Source organism: Curcuma longa, chromosome 11 (genome assembly GCF_044706935.1).
Source record: "Curcuma longa cultivar G26 ecotype Majalengka, Jawa Barat chromosome 11, ITB_CL_G26_1.1, whole genome shotgun sequence".
NCBI lineage: Eukaryota > Viridiplantae > Streptophyta > Magnoliopsida > Zingiberales > Zingiberaceae > Curcuma > Curcuma longa.
In genome coordinates, this window is record NC_133871.1 from 10,198,893 (window position 1) to 10,216,722 (window position 17,830).

Genomic DNA, 17,830 nt, shown 5'->3' on the forward strand with positions numbered 1-17,830 from the left:
ATCTCAGCCGTCCATTTCTCGCGATTGCACAGTGTTTCTCCTCGGACGTTCGCCGATTCCCGGCGTCCGTTCATCGCCGTCCGACCACCGATTGCCGCCGGACCGGACCCGTTGGAACCGCAACTCACCGGCGGTCCGGTGGATGCCGGAGTCTGGCCCCGATTCGGCCGGAATTCGGCCGGATTCCGGCCGAATCGGTGCCGGACTCCGGCCGCGGTCGACGCGCCCGGCGCCGACGCGTCGAACGCGGCCGGAGTCCGGCCCCGACCGCCGGAATCCGGTCGGATTCTGGCGAAATCGGCGAACAGGGCGTCTGCTGTGTTTCGGCCGGAATTCCGGCCGGATTCCTGCCCAATCCGGCCGGAATCCGGTGCCTATGTGTGCGCCATCGAGTTGCGCTTCCAACGAGCCCGGGATGGTGGCCGGCGGTGACCGGACGGCGAAGAACGACGGCGATGAACGGCGGGAGGTCGGGCGGTCGCGTACGGGAGTCGGGATTTTCCATCGCGCGGGATATCATTTCTATATATATATATATATATATATATATATATATATATATATATATATATATATATATATATATATATTATTCCGACCAAAACATCATAGATGATCAAGCCATTGGCTAACAAAGTACTGACATGCATGTTCCTCAAAGATAGCCATTGAAAAAGATGAAGGAACTAGAAAATACTAAAAAAAAGGTTAGAATGATGTCGGAGATGAATCCCGATAAACTACTTCAATGCTCGAGTTAGAATTTTAGGTGAGAAAGGAGTTTAAGGACTTATAGAAATTAAGTTTGATGTGTACATACCTATGTCCATGAATATGAGTTATTTTTTATAAAGTTGTTAATATATTTGTTTAAGATATATTCAAAATATTTATTTAAAAAAATTCTGAAATATTTTTTTATTTTTCAAATGAAATGGTCATAAAGTTTAATAATCTTAAGGAAGAATCGGCTCCACATGACATATGGAGATAATAAATTTCTACCACATCACACATCGTATGTGTATATATAAATCCATAATTTTAAAATATACATAATATTAAGCTAAAACTAATCAAACATTTTAAGTAAGTTTGTGTTATGTTACTTTTCTATTAGGTAACAATGCATGACAAACTTAAAATTTTAGGAGTAGTTTTCGAACTTCAGATGAGATTTTGAAAAAAATAGCAAATTCCAGAGGCGAAACGAAAATTTGACTTTATTATATTTTATTATTTAAAAAATATTTACTTTCCTTTTGATATATATTTTTGGCAAAAATTAACATCGAGTATTATATAAAAAAAATATATTTTATGTTAAAAACATTATTCCAGTTAAAATAATTTTTAATAAGTTAATAAAGAGTATTTAATATTAAAATATGATATATATATATATATATAATAATTTTAATTAAATTAATTTATATTGACATAGTTATGATAGCATCTACAACCATTATATTATAGTTGATACAACAGTATAAAAGCCCAGGATTAAAATATCACATTATCTATAGCGGCACAAATTGAAGTATCAGGGTTCAAAAGTTTACTGTTCCCGCTCGAGATCGTCTCTAGATGAGTCACTGGACACCTGACTCGTATATTGGCTCACCAAAAGCGGTGTCCACGACCAACTGAGGAGGAGGACTCCAAGTTCTGGCGTACCATTTAGGGGTGAGCAGTACCCGCCCGGCCCGCTAAACCCGCCCGCCACCCGCATCCGAAACCCGCCAACCCGCAGGTTTAAAAAAAATTAAAAATAAAAATGGATAGAAAATTGACAAACCCGCTTGTACACGGGCGGGTTTCGGGTTTTAATTTTAAAATCCGACTAAACCCGACCCGCCCACCTATTTATATACAAATAATAAAAGTCTCATACTTTCATACTTGTAAGTGGTGTCATTCAAATTAAATCTTGTGTCCTATTAATCTATTATATAACAAACTTTGATTTATCTACTTGTAGGCCAAAGAGTGCTGCATTTTGGATTTTTTGCCCCAACTTGGATAATTCCTAATTACCTGGACTTGGACTTTGGTGTTGAATTATGAATTATCCTTGTTTTTTTGTGTGGCCATGAGATGCTTCCTATTTTGGTATGAACATTGTTGATTAGTTATAAAACTGTGGATTGTATTTTAGACTCTTTTGTAGACGCTTATTATATCAATTATCATCCGTAAAATTCATTTTTTTACATTCGATAACCCGCCAATCCGCCCGCCAATCCGCCCGCCCGCCGGCACCCGCCACCCGCCGAATTTGGTGCGAAAAAAAAAATCGAGTTGGGTTTAAATTTTATTAACCCGCCAATGGTGGGTCGGGTGGGAAAATCGCACAAACCCGTCCGACCCGCCCGCTTGCTCAGCCCTAGTACCATTGAATGCTGAGTTGCAAGGAGAAAGACGAGAGTGAGAACGGAGGCCAGGGATGCCCTAGCTCAGCTGCTCGATGCCAGGGATGCCGGCGTCGGGCACGTCGATCGCGGCCGGAGTCCGGCCCCGATTCGGCCGGAATCCGGCCGAATTTCGGCCGAATCGAGGCCGGACTCCGGCACCCGCCGATGAGTTGCGGTTCCAACGGATCCGGTCCGGCGGCAATCGATGGTCGGACGGCGATGAACGGACGCCGGGAAGCGGCGAACGTCCGAGGAGAAATACTGTGCAATCGCGATTTTTGGATGGCTGCGGTTGATCGCGATCGGGCGTGGATCGATCGCACACGGGGTCGCGTTTTTTTCGTCGCGCGGTATATCAAATATATATATATATATATATATATATATTTTAGATGAGAAAAATAATAGATTTTATTTTATTTTTTTTTAAAGTGCAAAAAAATAACAAGGGCCCTTTTGATTTTTTTCTCTTTTTTTTCGGGGAAATGGATGAATTATGCTCCTTTTAAGCTGCCCAATCACAAGGCATGGGATGGATGACCGCCACCATCGCCTATCACCATCACGATCAACATCACATAGCCACACAACGAATCGGTGAAAACCACCAACACTTGTATGCGCCGGCCGTCTTTTTGGGGAATCGATCGAAGCAGCCAACCTCCGATGGCGTGTCCATGACTGGATTCCCTCTTTTTTATTCCCTGCATCGCTCGTCGTCGTCAGATCTCCCTTTCCCCACTCATCCCTAGCTCGATCCCCTTTCGCTCTACCTCCTTTCCGCCGAATCACGAACCCTAGCTCAGATCCTCGACCCTATTCGACTCCGGCCGCTTCAAGCTTCTGCAGATTCACCTCGGTGCTCGGCTCTCTTGTGTTTGATTTCGCTACCGAGGTATTTTTTTTTGTTTTTTTTCTTCTCCCGTTCACTCCGATATCTGAAAAAAAAACTATTTTTTTGGCTGCTGTACCGCACGGATTATTGTTAATGTTATTTTTGGAGAGGGATTTGTTTACGGATGAACTTTTTAATGAGTTGTTGCGAAGTTTGCATGTTCACTCCGATATCTGGAAAAAAAACTCCGAAAAAACTGATTTTTTTGGGTTCTTAGCCGCACTGATTATTTGTCTGGGTTAACTTGTTCACGATAGTTGAACTTCGTGATGAGTTTTGCCATGGCTCTTGATATTGCTCAGACAAACTATTTGGGATCGGAAAATTTATTAATATGACGTGGTCTTGGTAACTCTAATTTGCTTTTATTCACGGGTTGCTAAAGTTAAATTACTGTGTGAAGGAAGAATTTTTTATTTGAGTGGCTAGCTACTCTAGTTATTTCGGATAATAATCTGTGCAATTTTCTTAAGATTTGACTTTTAGTCCTGGGGTTCGTTTAAAATCTTTGATCAGTATTTCGCTTTCAACATGCGTATATAGGCGTTTTCCTTTCTATTGAACAATTGTGATTTCAGTTTGACAATGTTCTCGTGTAACTATGTAAGAGTTTTTATTCTGTTACTCTTGTCAACCTGTACTAATTAGTGTTGTGCAATTGTTAGTGTAGCAACAAAATTTCCAATTTTACTCCATTCATGCTATTCTGACTTGATGCTATGCTACATAAGTCATTCAAGAATAAATATGCAAGTCTTAGCTTGACAGTGGTTCTCTAGCTTTCTTCTCTCACCAAGAAATTTATTGGTATTTGAAATTTCATTAAGCGAACAGTAGATGAATATATGGGTAGTCTTGTCTTTGGTGAGAATTTAGAATTTTAACTAAAAAGGTTTGAGTAAATGGAGTTCAACTTGCTAGTACATGATTTCTATAGCAATTAATAGTTGGATCCCTTTAGCATTTTTTTCTACATATGTTTGTTAATATGGCTATTGATTATTGAACAACCTTATTACAACATTGCTTTTTGTTTGACATGGAGATCAACAGGAAAATATGTTTTATTGTTAAAGTAGTCTGGTCTTCCTGTGAATTTATTAATAATATGCAGAGATATAACGTTGTTAAAGCGTTCATCAAACATATTACAATACTTTCTGTAGTCAAACTTATTTGTCTTAAAATATTTAGTTTTCTAGGTCTGTCATCCACAAGTCAGTTTTCTGGCTTGCATATTTCAGAAATGCTATATTGAAAGTAATACTCTCCACCAAAGCTACATATACTTGCATATGTGAAGGAAATATGCTAAATGTTCTTCTCTATACAGTCAAAATGGAGGGATCCGGTAGAGGTGGCAGTGCTGATGTGGTATTGCAAAATTATAAACTCGGAAAGACTCTTGGCATTGGATCATTTGGCAAAGTTAAGATTGCAGAGCATTTGTTGACAGGGCATAAAGTTGCTATTAAGATTCTCAATCGTCGTAAAATAAAGAGCATGGAAATGGAAGAAAAAGGTATGCTGTAGCTTAGTTATTGTGTCTTATTGCAGTGCCATTTTGCCCTTTATGCCCCATCCACCAGCAGCCTTTCCTTGCTCAAGCCCATAAATAGTATACTATTGCTCGGTTATGTTTGATGCAACTTGTCTAGACTACACTCATTAGTTTGAGCCTTTGCGGTGCTTATCCATGTACACCATCTCATGCAATTGTTCTTACTCATTCACTTATAATATTAACTTTTTGAATATTCTTTGCCACAATAGTCAAGTAAATATATAAGCAAGCTATAGTTGTTGTCAGAGATAATTTATTTCTATCACTCTTGTAAGCTTTTAGCCATAAGGTCCATAACTATTTTGCCAAAGATTTTCTAACTACTAGCTATTCAAGCGGCTATATTTGTTTCTTTTCCTCTTTTAAGCTTTTACCCATAAGGCCAACAACTACCAGCTTTTTCTCTTGTAGCAGCTATTCAAGCTGCTACACAAGGTAGCAGCATAGAGCAAAAGAGACATGAACATCCGCATAGCTATATTTTAAACATCCACAGTTCAATCAGAAAAAATGCAACTTGCTATGATGTCCTTTCCTATCCTTGAGAATGAGGTTTAAAATTTTGTTTTTTAATTGTTCTTTTCATGCTCTGACAACTGAAAACCCATTGAGACATGAGGATTCAGTGAAACTTCCACTAGTGATCGTCATGAGGCTAACTCACCTTTAATCCTAAGGGAATATAAGAAACTATCTTCAAATATGTGACTAAAGATCACTTCCAAGTGATCCTGTTATTGTTATATATATTTTTTTTTGCCTTTGTTTGGTCTATCAGTAGCTATTCCTACTATGTGTTTATGGCACCAAAATGGATATGTTTGAGTCATATCCATGTTTTACAACCAACGTTAGGGAGACCCTTGTAATTTATTCAAAAGAATTGAAGGAATTTCATGTTAAACACACCAAAACCTAAGATACCCTTGGCTCTAAATATGCCATGTGTTGCTCTGATGGAAAACTAAAATTTAAATATAATTAGTTTAATAGATCTCTTGATTATCTCTTTAATATTTTAACATTTGCTGGATTGATTTCTCTGTATTGCAGTGAGAAGAGAGATCAAAATACTAAGACTATTTATGCATCCTCATATTATCCGTCTTTATGAGGTGATTGAGACGCCATCAGATATTTATGTTGTTATGGAGTATGTTAAATCAGGAGAGCTATTTGATTATATTGTTGAAAAGGGAAGGCTACAGGAGGATGAAGCTCGTCGCTTCTTCCAACAGGTACTTGAAAAAATCTTGCTTTTTCCTGATATGTACATCCTCATGAAATCTTCTATCTAATGTTGATTATTTGTATTTTTTAAAGTTTGGTCAATATCTATCTCAAAAATCCAATTTTTCTTGTCCAAACCATCCCAAAATTTACCCTTTTAATCTTTTGTTCATTGTCCCTGACTTGCGGATTCATCAAGAATGTTTTGTTATTCGATCTTACTATTATTGATATCTGCTTTAAATATGTTCCAACAAATGTAACAACTAATTATTTCATGATGTGTCTATTCTCCAAAAAATTGAATCATTACTGATTTTCTTTCTTCATGTTTGGCTAAATATCTATGGTTTTGGCAAATAGATCATATCTGGTGTTGAATATTGCCATAGAAACATGGTTGTTCATCGGGATTTGAAACCAGAGAATTTATTGTTGGATTCAAAGTGTAATGTTAAAATTGCTGATTTTGGCTTAAGTAATGTCATGCGTGATGGCCATTTTCTGAAGACTAGCTGTGGAAGCCCAAATTATGCTGCTCCTGAGGTATTTATATATTCCACCTTTTTGATGTTTTGTTTTACGATGATTTTTATTGTGATATCAAGTTGTTCATTGCAGGTCATTTCTGGAAAACTTTATGCAGGGCCTGAGGTAGATGTGTGGAGTTGCGGTGTCATTCTTTATGCTCTTCTTTGTGGGACCCTTCCCTTTGATGATGAGAACATACCAAATTTATTTAAGAAAATAAAGGCAAGAAAACTTTGACAAACAAGATTTTGCATTTCAGTTCCATAGACGAACAAAATAGATTAGATTTATAGCGTCGTTTTTTAATAATTCAGGGTGGGATATATACCCTTCCTAGTCACTTGTCTGCGCTTGCACGGGATTTGATTCCTAGGATGCTGGTTGTTGATCCTATGAAGAGAATAACGATTCGAGAGATCCGTGAACATGCATGGTTCAAAACTCGCCTTCCGCGCTATCTTGCTGTCCCTCCACCAGATACTTCACAGCAAGCTAAAAAGGTGTACCACTTCAGCAATGGTTACATAAAGTCTCTCTTTTTTGAAACTTACTTCTAGCAGTTTCTGATTAACTACTATTACATTATCTACTGAGGATTTGTTTATGCTTTTCTTTGTTTGTCTCTAGTACTAGATTCTTCTGTCCACTTGTAACAATAATTTGAGGACTGAACATAATTTTGATTTGGGAAATAAATGTCAAAATTACATTTATTTAACAAAGATTTATCGGATGCGTTCAGACACACTTGTTTTTGAACAATACATGCTTTGGATAAAAATCATTCTGGGCACTGATTATGTTATTCTTGTGTATTTTCAATCCTGATCTTAGTTGATACCTTGAGGATTCTATAATTGATCTCACAGTTGATCATTCTTGCAGATAGATGAAGACATCATTGAAGAGGTGACTAAAATGGGTTTTGACAAGAACCAGTTGGTTGAATCTCTTCATAACAGGATTCAGAACGAGGTTTTCAAACAATCAAAAGATTCTTGAGTTTCAACGTTACTTTCTCGAGCAATAACTGACTCGGTTAGTGTTTATAACTAGGCCACTGTTTCATACTACTTGCTTCTGGGCAACCGGTTCCGAGCTACTAGTGGCTACCTTGGTGGTGATTTTCAAGAAACTATGGTAAGCACTATTTTATACTGGATTGATCTCAATGATATGTAACTCTATCATCGGCGGATAACTGAAATCAAGGTTCTGACTACTTTCTTGTTCATGTGACATTTTTTTTATTAGTACATTGTGATATAGGAATGACAATTGCTGTGCTCAATTTTTTTTTTGGCTACTCAATGTGTTTTTTGTAGGATTATAATTTGTTGAATAGGAGTTCAAGTGACATTCCAGCTCCACATCGCCTACTGGGTTACATGGAGCAACAAGGAATCAGTTCAAGAGCACACTTCCCTTCCGAAAGGAAATGGGCTCTTGGCCTCCAGGTGCTCACATGTTCATCTTCCCCTTCCATTATGAATCATTCAGTTAATCCTTTTCTTTGCCTGAGTGTGCATTTTGATCAACAGTCTCGAGCTCATCCTCGCGAAATCATGACTGAGGTCCTTAAAGCTCTACAAGAGCTAAATGTTTGCTGGAAAAAGATAGGACACTACAATATGAAGTGCCGTTACTTTCCCGGCTTTCCCGACACTGAAGGCATGCTTAACAACTCTCTTCGCTCCAACCATGGCTTCAGTGATGAGTCGACCATTGTCGAAACTAATGGCGCTGGAAAAGAATCCACCGTAGTGAAATTTGAAATTCAGGTAAGACCTCCCTATACATGTTAACAGGGAAGCAAATGGGCTGTTGACTCAGAAACACTGAGACGTTGGTATCGCCTTGTGTGCAGCTTTACAAGACGAGGGAGGAGAAGTATCTCCTCGACTTGCAGAGGGTCAGTGGTCCACAGCTTCTGTTTCTAGACTTGTGTGCTGCCTTCCTTGCCCAGCTCAGAGTCCTATGATGATGCCTCCTTGCTCGAGTTCTCTTATTCGTGTTATCGTGAATATAGACTTACTCCGTAGCGAATTGAAACACGTTGTATGACCGATGTGTTGTAAACTCGGGAGGTCTTTGAGGGGCTCAGTGAGCTGCTAAAGCAGCGAGCTTTCTTCAGCAAATGGTTGCCTTTTTTTTGGTGGCATTTACTTGTTTCTGATACAAAAGTCTCCTAAAATCTTTAGGTAGCATGGCCATTCCATTGTCTACTCTTCTGTAGTCGAACCAAACCGAACCAACCGAGGTGGACCAGCCGGCCGAAGCCTCTGAATTGAACTGAAGTGCAAAATTACTCAATTTTTTGTAATTTTATTCGGTTTGATATATCAATTTCGAGAAAATTAAACAATTCCAGAGGTATTCTGTAAATAAAATAAGCTTTCGGTGGCGAAATGAAAAAGCTCCCCGAAGAGCATACAAGTGGACGGACTCATTTCATTTCCCTTCGATCCAAATCCAAAGCAATGGCTTCATCCCCTGTCTTCTTCCGGATGGGGCTTCTTCCTCCTCCTCCTCCCGATGCTCCCCTCCGCTCATCGGAAGCGCAGGAGAAGCTACTGTACTACCCTCCTTCTCCTCCTCTTCCTCATTCTCCACGACTCCCCGTTTCCCGACGAGATGTTATCTTGACCATCTCAGCTCTTCCCCTCAGCTTCACTGCGCTACCCCTTCTTTCGCACGCGCGAGAGAGAAGGGGGAGGAAAGCCATCCCTCCGGAGGAGTACATGACCAGCCGTGAGTTGAGTTTCCTGCATCTTCTTCTTTTATGCACCATCTTCTTTGTAGACCAATCTGGCTAGCTTCAGTTCCGTAGTTTTTGTATTTTGTGTTTGTGAAGGGTATAATTGGATGCAGTTCTCATACTTTATTTTCTCTGATTGCTCCAGTTCTCCTGCCTGATTCGGTTATCATCTCTTTGAAAATTTCTTCATCTTCTTGTATTATGCACCGTTGGCGAAGCCTGTATCTTCTTGTCACAAGGGCATTCTGGTTAATATTAATAGTGGTAGACTAATTTGGACACCGTCAGCTCTATGACCTTTGTGTGTATGTTTGTGAAGGGAATAAACTGGAGGCAATTTTCCAGGGATGATTATTCTAAATCTCCTATATGATTCGGGTTGGAATGACCTCCACCATAATCCAATGTAACATCATCTCTTGGGGTTCTTGCATACCAAAAACTCCCCCGAGAAGAAGAAAACCTTCCTTTATACAAATTTCTTGGTCTATGTGAATCTCCAAATGCCTCCAAAGGGATCTTGGGGATCCAAAATGCTCCACTAAATGAGAAAATTGCAGCAGTCACAAAATTCCAGCTGAATTACACAAAAAAAATGCTTAAAAAAAGTTAAATAATTATACACTATGATTTCCTGCATAGGGCTGCAGTTGAGCCCAAACTGGCTTCCCTAGTGCAACATCTCAACTGACCAACTGTTGGTTCATGATAAGCAGTTCATATAGGTTGAGCTCCATATTGAGCCTGTCCTAGGTGTAGGGTGCAGTGGTAAGTCACTCCCACCCTGAATTAGTTTACCAAAACCCTGTGTGGAACCATGTCTTTGAGTTAATGGAAGATAGTTTATTTTGAGATTTCTGTTGTCATCATCTGTCAATTTTAGCAAATGAAATACCGTCAAAGAGTGCAATTTTTTTATACTTGTAATTGCAGTAGGCTCGAGAAAAATGAAGCAAATGATATTTTAGTGGAAACATTTAATGACAAGGGTTTTGGATTTTCTCTGTATTATTCTGTATTTGCTCAAGTTATGCCAAAATAGCCTCTAAATGGATTGATAAGATAGAGACAAAAAAGAGCTAGACAAGTTGATATTTTGAAGCATCAATTATGCTTATTTTTGCAGCATATTATTCAAAGTCAAATGAACTATAATCTTTGTGGTACTACATAACTTCTCTCTTTTAGGTTAAGTGTATTCTGTGCTATAGTAACTAATGGCATATTTTCTTAATTTTCGATTTTACGAGATCTAAATGTGTAAAACAGTCAAAGGCATGAAGTACTGTTATCTTTTAGTTTATGTTTCTGGTGTTTTAGTAATTTCATATTTTCTTAATTTTCAGTTTTCTGAGGTCTAAATGTTTAAAACAGCTGAAGGCTTGAAGTACTATGATCTTGTTGAGGGAAAGGGCCCCAAAGCTGAGAAAGGCCTCACAGTGCAGGTTGTTTCCAATATCAAATTGCCTGCGTACTCATTCCAGTGACATATTTTCTTCACAAATGAAAATGCAAACCACATCATTGTATGCTTACCCTTGCTCTTTTAGGTACACTTCGACTGCATCTTTCGAGGGATCACAGCAGTTTCTAGTCGTGAATCTAAACTTAGGGCTGTAAACGAGTCGAGCCGAGCTCGAGCCAGCCTTGGCTCGAGCTCGGCTCGACTCGTTTTATGCTAGCTCGGCTCGAGCTCGAGCTCGATCGAGCTTGTAAATTTGAGCTCGAACTCGGCTCGATCATTTAATCCAAGGCTCGAGCTCGACTCGAAAAGCTCGAATTAAAAGCAAGCTTTCGAGCTCGAGCTCGAGCTCGAGCCAATCATAACTTGAGCTTATTTTACTGTAATTTTAACAACTTGATCAAATTCACCCATAAAATTGATCAAATACAATTATCTATCTTTCTAATAAAAAAGTTAAATTACTGGACATCAAAAGTCAAAACATAATTATTCTCAAACTTCATCCCAACATAATTTACACCGAATTGAAAAACATAATATTCCAAAATCCAAACCTGCTCAAAATATCAAATTTCTGCAACATATCCATCTTCATCCACAAAATTGATCAAAATACAATTATCTATTCCTCCAATAAAAGAGTCAAATTACTGAACATCAAAACATAACCCAATATAGTTTTCTCTTATGTACCGAGAGGCCATAATATGGATTGATATTAAGCTCAACTATAATACCATAATAATCAAACCAAAAACACATGTTAAACAAAAAACTAAAATTTAACTTACTTTAAGAGGTAGATACTGGAAGAAAAATTTCCTGGTAAGTTTTCTCTTTCTGAAAAAGAAAAATTCAAATAAATAGATGATTAAATTTAGTTTGTAACTTAGAAAACTAATAATGAAATTTAACTTACTTTAGTCTTTTTTTTCAGTCCATGTATCTTTCGAAGCCAATCACCCCCACATAGAAGAGCCTGCACTGTGTCCGGAGATAGTGATGAACGATAAGAATCAATAACTCTCGTCCCTGCACTAAATGTTGCTTCTGAAGCCACTGAACTCACTGGGATAGCTAAAATATCAGCTGCCATCTTTGACAATATTGGATATTGCATTCTATTCATCTTCCACCATTCTAAACACGAAAAAATTTTAGGAATCTCATTCTTCTTAAGACGACCCTTTTCAAGATAATCTACCAATTCAGATCTCTTAGTCTCCGAAGTTTCAACTTTTGCACAATAGTCATCAAAATCATCCCAACTATACACAGAACTTTGTTGATTTCTTTTAACACTTGAAGAACCAAAACTCTCAGACTCAGATGGATGAGGCGCTCCTTTATTAGTTTCTTCAGCAACATACTTTTCATAAAGAGAATTAATTATCTCCTTAACTTTTGAGATATGCTTAGAGGCATCCATTTCAGAATAAAGCTTAGGGAAGCAAAACTCAACAGCAAGCATTTTTTTGGTTGGATCTAATACAGCAGCTATAGCCATCAATAGATTACAGTCACCCCAATACTTGTCAAATTTTTCTTTCATTTTACTAGCCAGTTGCTTAAGAAACAAATCTTCATGTTGTGCATAAGTATCCAATGATGACTTTATTTTTTGAACTTCCTGAAGAAATAAATTTGAAGTAGGATACTCACTACCTGAAATGATGTGTGTGGCTGTCCAAAAAGCCTCCAACAGTGAGCAAATCTTTTGAGCTTTATTCCATTCTTCTTCTTGAGGGCAGCAACCATAAAAGTGATCACGTTCTTTGAACATTTGAAAAACTTCTTTGAACTTGAGTGCACAACTTAACATTTCAAAAGTTGAGTTCCACCTAGTTTTGCAATCACGAATCAATCTTTTATCCTTCAACTGCAATTGTTGCACACACTCTGTAAATTGCATACGTCTTGCCTCTGAACGATTTACATATTCTACACTTTCCCTTATATTACTAATAATATCTTCAATCTCCCTCAACCCATCTTGAACGCACAAGTTTAAGATATGTGCACAACAACGGATATGAAATAAATTTCCTTCACATGCCAATGTTCTAGATCTTTGAATGGTATCTTTCATGTACCGAATGGCCAAATCATTACTTGAAGCATTATCAACAGTAATAGTGAAAACCTTGTTTTCAATACCCCACTCTTTCATGCACTTAAAAATGGCATCAGAAATTTGAAGACCTCCCCTTGGTGGTGGAATGTTAATGAAACTTAAAACTCTCTTTTGCAAATTCCAACAAGAATCAATCCAATGCCCAGTGACAACCATGTATTCAATTTTTTGAGTCTTTGACTTCCAACAATCTGTTGTCAAACTTATTTTATCAATGCACTCAAGACTTTTCTTCAACCTCTTTTTCTCAACCTCATAAATTTTCATACAATCTGCTCTACATGTCGTCCTACTAATTTTTTGCCATTCAGGCATTCCACGCCTCATCATTAAATTGAACCCCTCTTCATCAAGAATGGTGAATGGATGTTCATGCATCATAATCCAATGAGCAGCTGCCTCCCTCATTTGTTCCATGTCAAATTTTCCAGAATGCAAAGTAAGAATGGATGGTGAAGCTGAATCAGTGGGCAAAAAATTCAACTTTGTTTGTTGTTCAGCTTCTCGCAAATAAATTTTTCTCTTCACACAATGTAATCTATGCCTCAAAAGACTTGATGTGGGCCCTGATTTATCCTTTTATTTGTTTTGAACCCCTCTTCTTCTTTTTCTTTAGCATTTTCTTGTGTTTTTTGACCAGCTGTGATAATTTCCTTATTGATCTCAAGATTAACTTCATTACTTTCAGCTATGGCACTATTTACGGTAAGTGGAACAGATGAATCTTCTACAGACATAACTGATCCAGAGATAAATAATTATCAAATAAATTATATTGATCAAAAAAGAGTTATAAAAATGTCAAAAAAGAGTTATGTTCATGTTTTCACGAAACTTTCTAATCCATAGCTAATCAAACCGATTAGATTAGAAACCAAACGAAGCTTACCTTCAATCAAGCCAATCTAACCCTAGAATCCACCTTCAGACTTCAGTTCCTTCTTCTCCTCTTTTCTGCCGCAATCCAAGCAAAATCTCCACCCGGATCGGATCACATTAACCAGCTGTGGAATGAAGATTGACGGCAATCCAGAATGATCTAACTTCTAAGAAGAATCAAAAAGAATCCAAAGAAACCTAACAACCAAGATCTAGCTGAGATATGAGAAATCCCTTACCTCCCGGCCTCTTCCTTGATCCTTCCCTTCTTACTGCTCGTTGCCACCAGCGAGCGACAGCTTAGTAGAGGCTCCGGACCAAAAGTCTACAATAAGAGTGTTAGCACTTAGCAGTTAGCAGCCCTTTCTTCCACGCCAAACTGACGAAGCACTAGAGAATAGGGAAGACCCAAGTGCTAATACTAATTGAGGAATCCCACCTCCGCGGGAAGCAAGAAGAACTGAAGAAGGCTCTCAACTAGTGATCACCCGTCACCGGCGCCGCCGACCCTGGCTCGGACCGCCCGCCACTCACCGACGGCCTCAGCTACTCGCGGAAGGATGGATCCGCAGTCCGCTGCTGCTTTACCGTCGCCGCGATCAGAGAAGAAGAACTCGCGAGCAGAGGAGGCGGCTCGCCGCTCGCGATCGGGATTTGGGATGCCACTGTAGCTTCCCAAATCCCTACCGGTTCCTTATCTCATCTCCTAACGGGTCAATTGTCAAGATCCAAACCCATTAACCCAATTAAACCGGCTTGAATCAAACCCATTAACCCAACTAACAGGTTGGGCTCAAAAAAGCTCGACGAGCCATCGAGCCAGTATTAAAAGAGCTCGAGCTCGGCTCGAATATTAAACGAGCCGGCTCGAGCTCGGCTCGAGCTCAGTCAAAATCAAGCTCGAGCTGAGCTTTGACCGAGCGGCTCACGAGCAGCTCACGAGTGGCTTGACTCGTTTGCACCCCTACACTGAACTTGCTTTTTCTGTATTTTTGTTTTGGTGCTCACAATTTGTTGCTGCTTGGCATTTTGCTAATATCGTTGTTCATTTTTTGTCTGTTGTAGCACTGACAGAGCTTTTCTTCTTTTAGTAGCCATATGAATTTATTGTTGGTTCGCTACCTGGTAAAGAAAGAAAGCGTGAATTTGTGGACAATGCAAATGGCCTTTATTCTGCCCAGGCTGCACCAAAACCCCCAGCAGCTCTGTATACGATAACTGAAGGCATGAAAGTTGGTGGGATGGTGAGTGTCTACAAAATCTTTTTTGCTTACATGTTTCCTTGAAGCACATTTGTAGCTTACATTATCTTGGCTTTTCATGTCCATGTTATAACTTGAATGGCGCAGCGAACGGTGATCATCCCCCCTGAACTGGGTTATGGAAAAAAGGGAATGAATGAAATACCAGTAAGAGCGTACATTATTTCTGAAATTCATCATTTCGTCAATAACTTTTATGGGTTCAGTCTGGAAAGTAGATCTATCTTTTGTTTATATGCATTATCTCGTCTATTGTTAGTGTTCAGTCTAGAAAGTAGATCTATGGTTCCTAATCACACTCCTAGTTTGGAACAAGGGAATGAGGGAAAACTAAAATGATGGGGAACACTCGTTATGCACAAACTCTTGTAGGTATCTTTAAAGCGGCTAATTTTCGTGAATTTTCAACCTTGTAGCCTGGTGCTGATTTTGAAATGAATGTGGAGCTTTTGGAACTGATACCTCAAGGAGGAAAGTAATCTATGTTCTTGAGAGATCAGCATCTCGGGGACTTTATTTAGTTTCTTTTCCAGACAGGCGAAAGTCTTCTACTTCATGGACGAAATACAAAGTTCCTTTTGTTTCAGCAAGATCCCTCTTTTGAATTGCTAGACCAAGGCGAGTAGAATGTTTGGTTAACTTGTCGGTTCACCATGTATATTATTATTTTTGCAAATGTTCAAGTTAAATTAAACCCATTAAGTATTGTATTCTGAATCACAGATATACTCATTTCAATATGTTAAAATGAATACTTTCTAGCTTCCTATATGTTATTTGGGAAAGAAAATATCGTTCCCTAGTTTGCAACTTCCATATTATCCCCCAGTGTTATCGGCATGTATATTTGGTGTTATCTCTATCTCTCATTGTGGGAACACTTCTTTACAGTGTTGAACTGGAAACATGAGTTGCAGGTGAGCTCGTGCTTGTACCAATTCATAGAATTCATTCTGATGTAGTAATTCAGCATCTGAAATTTGTTATGGGAGGAATCTCTGGTTCTCAGTTTTGGGCTCATTCAACTGACTTCCCAATTGATCGAATTGAATGCTTCAGAGCGATTACCAACCAGTTCCGTCTAGTTTTGAAACCATTGGTTTTATGCGGTGTAGTGTACTAGCGTACATGTTAGATACAAACTCATTCAGTGGCTGCAAACAACTAACGTAAAGTTACAAGGCAAAACACTTACGGGGCATTTGGTTGGGATATCATTGATAAGTTTGATTATCTATCTAAGATTATCAATGATAATCTAGTATAATTTAAGTTATGATTGATTCTCAAATAATATAACATCACTACATCAACAAATAAATTATAATCCATTGATTATCTATCCAAAATTATCAATGATAATCTGATTTGATTTAAGTTATGATCGATTCTCAAGTAATACAATAACATTGTCACATTAACAAATAGGTTATAATAAAAATAACGAAATTTTTTTTCATGATTACCCTTTGATTTTAAAATTGAGTTAATTAAAATCAAATTAATTAATTCAATAAATTTTAGTTTTAAAAAATATTTATTTTAAATTTTTAAAAAATAAAATTAATGAATTATATTTATTAATTTAATAAATTATTTTATTAAAATAATTATTTTAATGAATTATTTTATTAAAATAAATATAAATTTATTTTAAATTAAAAAAATAAATTAATGAATTATATTTATTAATTTAATAAATTATTTTATTAAAATAATTATTTTAATAAATTATTTTATTAAAAATATATACATTTATTTTAAATTTAAAAAAAATTATAAATAAATCATATTTATTTATTTTATATATTATTATTATTATTATTATAAGTTAAATCATGGATAATATATTAAATATTAAATTGATTATATTTTATTCCTTTTAAATAAATAAATTTAATCAAATAATATTAGGTTATATTTTATACTTTATAATTTTGATAATGTAATTATTTAATAATTATATAATCAATATTATATATAATTACTTGAATTTACTCTTAAGGTTAAGGTTGTAAATAACTTGAAGAAATAACGTATTATATATCACAAGAGTTTACTTCTTTGTCTATTTAAGACTTTTCAAAACGAGCCAAACAATCTATTTAAATCTTAAACATGGTTTATAAAAAAAATCAGTTAAAATTTTATTTTTGGCAAAAAAACAAAAAACTACTTCTACATGTATTACATGTAGTCAAATATTTGATACCATCCTTTTCGAGTTATATTAAATAGGGCAAAATTAAACAAAAAAATTATTTTTTATTTTTAAATAATCAAAGAGATAACTTATTTTTAATTTTTTTCAAAATATATCCTATTTCAATGTTACATCGTATATAATTAATTAAATATCCATCGCCTATTTAAATTTTAATTTCTGAATCGATCGAATACGTTATAACAGTTACAGTTTAGTAATTATTATATATATTATAATAATTATAATTTCATAGTTGATATAACACGTCCGACATACTTAATATTAAAAATATTCACATTATAGCAAATACGATTTCATAGTTGCTATAATGCATACTTAACTTATTCAAAAATATTCACATTGTAGCAGTTATAGTTTTATAGTTGTTACAATGTTAATTCAACCTTATTCACTTATCATTCATATTGTAGTAACTATGAAACTATAATTGTTATAATATGGATTCGACTTTCTAACGTAATATTCGCGTTG

The 17,830-nt window shown here is 36.9% G+C and overlaps 1 protein-coding gene and 2 pseudogenes across 1 annotated transcript; 2 read left to right on the top strand and 1 right to left on the bottom strand.

Annotated features, from left to right (window-relative positions):
• Positions 1-2,975: 2,975 nt before the first annotated feature.
• LOC141841303 (serine/threonine protein kinase OSK1-like) lies at positions 2,976-8,805 on the top strand. Its single transcript, XM_074729449.1, has 11 exons — positions 2,976-3,309; positions 4,643-4,831; positions 5,927-6,111; positions 6,467-6,649; positions 6,725-6,856; positions 6,949-7,134; positions 7,520-7,609; positions 7,691-7,774; positions 7,960-8,091; positions 8,176-8,415; positions 8,502-8,805. Exons 2-11 carry the CDS (start codon positions 4,648-4,650, stop codon positions 8,613-8,615), a joined length of 1,530 nt encoding a protein of 509 aa, XP_074585550.1. The 5' UTR covers positions 2,976-3,309; positions 4,643-4,647; the 3' UTR covers positions 8,616-8,805.
• A 280-nt stretch (positions 8,806-9,085) lies between these two features.
• Positions 9,086-15,893, top strand: LOC141841306 (peptidyl-prolyl cis-trans isomerase FKBP18, chloroplastic-like; annotated as a pseudogene).
• LOC141841305 (zinc finger BED domain-containing protein RICESLEEPER 2-like) lies at positions 11,650-13,728 on the bottom strand (annotated as a pseudogene).
• Positions 15,894-17,830: the final 1,937 nt, after the last annotated feature.

Bases quoted from the DNA above. Each gene is read 5' to 3' on its own strand.
- LOC141841303 (XM_074729449.1), top strand. From the start codon at position 4,648: ATGGAGGGATCCGGTAGAGGTGGCAGTGCTGATGTGGTATTGCAAAAT. The intron at 7,135-7,519 runs GTGTACCACTTC...TCATTCTTGCAG, and splicing joins CTTCACAGCAAGCTAAAAAG to ATAGATGAAGACATCATTGA. The intron at 7,775-7,959 runs GTAAGCACTATT...TGTTTTTTGTAG, and splicing joins GTGATTTTCAAGAAACTATG to GATTATAATTTGTTGAATAG.